Below are 1,777 nucleotides of genomic sequence, written 5' to 3'. Positions count from 1 at the left end.
TGTGGCACCAGGTGTCTTCAATATTGACCCTTTTCACAATATTCTAATTTTCTGAGATACTGATTTTGGGGTTTTCATTAGTTGTCAGTTATAATCATCAAAATTAAAAGGAATGAACACTTGAAATAGATCAGTCTGTGTGTAATGAATGTATACATTATACAAGTTTAACTTTTTGAATGGAATTACTGAAATAAATCAACTTTTTGATGATATTCTAATTATATGACCAGCACCTGTGTATATAAGACTATTTATTTATCACAGTGGACAGAGAAGGTGACAGACACACCAAGTCGACTCATTTCAACAACCTACACAGCATGGTGCACTTCTGTGAGAACGTGATGGAGTGCAGAAGAATTCAGCTGCTCGCATACTTCGGGGAGTTGAAGTTCAACAAAAGCTTCTGTAAGGAGCACGCAGACGTCAGCTGTGACAACTGTTCCAAACCCAACGTAGGAATCATTTCTGTCCGCGTCTTTCTTTATTCATCACAAATTCAAGAACCTACCTGGCCATTTGTAATCAATCAGCAATGTTTGAATATTCCTGTGTGCAGCAATACAAGATGAGAAATGTCACTGAAGATGTGAAGAAGGTGGTGAGGTTTGTCCAGGAGAACTGCGAGAAAGTCGGAGCAAGGTTTGGTAAGACTGCTCAGCAAAACCGACTGACACTGAATATGCTGGTGGACATCTTCATAGGTAAAGTACGCGCACATGCTTGCAGTAAATAGGCATTCTGCAGCTGTGAATATTGCATGATGGCTGTATGAAAAGTTGTCTGTGAGTGGTCTTAATGTAGGTAATCGTGTCTTTCTATCAGGGTCTAAGTCTGCCAAGATACAGACAGGAATGTTCGGAATGGGAGGAGCCTACTCGAGGCATAATGCTGACCGTCTCTTCAAAAAATTGGTTCTGGACAACATCCTAGTGGAGGATCTCTACATCACTAACAACGGCCAAGCTGTGTCTTATATCTCTGCTGGACCCAAAGCTATGAACGTGCTGTCTGGGCGCATGCAGGTAACCTGACATAGATTGCCTTAACAGCAGCATGGGGAGCTAGAAATATGCATATTAAACACACTCTGGCAATCGTGTCGTTGCAGGTGGAGTTCTATGAGACAGAGAGCGCTTCAAGCATCAGGAAACACAAAGCCGCTGTGGCCAAGAACGTCTCCCAGAGAGAGGAGATGGTCCAGCAGTGTCTGAAGGAGCTGACGGATCTGTGCAAGCAGCTGGGAAAAGCATTTGGCATTCACTATTACAACATCTTCTCCACCGCCACCTTGAAAAAGATAGCTGGTAATTTCTTAAACACGCAGTAAGGCTGTCTTTTTAAGTGCTGCAAAAGCTCATTTAACAACTAGCACTTTATAACATGTCACACTTTTTTTCACATGAACAGAGAAGCTTTCTTCTGACCCCGAAGTCCTCCTACAAATTGATGGTGTGACAGAAGACAAACTGGAGAAGTATGGCGCAGAAGTCATTCAGGTCCTACAGAAATACTCTGAGTGGCAGCTGCCTGGTAAGGGACCCAACTCAAATTTTTGTGCCTAACATCCTTCACTTTCTTTTAGTCTGAACATTGTGGTATTAACCTCCATTATCTCTGTAGAGGAGCAGACTGACGATGGTGGAGACGGCTGGATAGACACGACACGAGGACGCTCACAGGGAGATTACAATGACGAGGACGACACTGAGTCCTCCACCTACTTCCATAATCAGGCTGCACAGGGCCATAAGAGAAAGAAAGCTCCTTTCTT

At 43.2% G+C, this 1,777-nt stretch overlaps 1 protein-coding gene across 1 annotated transcript in view; it reads left to right on the top strand.

The window, feature by feature from the left end:
• Positions 1 to 1,777, top strand: part of blm (BLM RecQ like helicase) — an 18,222-nt gene that overhangs the window by 14,204 nt on the left and 2,241 nt on the right. Inside the window, exons 15-19 of the mRNA XM_046038141.1 lie at positions 268 to 458; positions 563 to 707; positions 829 to 1,028; positions 1,115 to 1,310; positions 1,414 to 1,536. Coding sequence (XP_045894097.1) covers positions 268 to 458; positions 563 to 707; positions 829 to 1,028; positions 1,115 to 1,310; positions 1,414 to 1,536 — 855 coding nt within the window. The remainder of the gene's footprint in view (positions 1 to 267; positions 459 to 562; positions 708 to 828; positions 1,029 to 1,114; positions 1,311 to 1,413; positions 1,537 to 1,777) is intronic.

Source organism: Micropterus dolomieu, linkage group LG22 (genome assembly GCF_021292245.1).
Source record: "Micropterus dolomieu isolate WLL.071019.BEF.003 ecotype Adirondacks linkage group LG22, ASM2129224v1, whole genome shotgun sequence".
In the NCBI taxonomy this organism is placed as follows: Eukaryota; Metazoa; Chordata; class Actinopteri; order Centrarchiformes; family Centrarchidae; genus Micropterus; species Micropterus dolomieu.
This window is presented reverse-complemented; position numbering and strand designations above follow the sequence as displayed.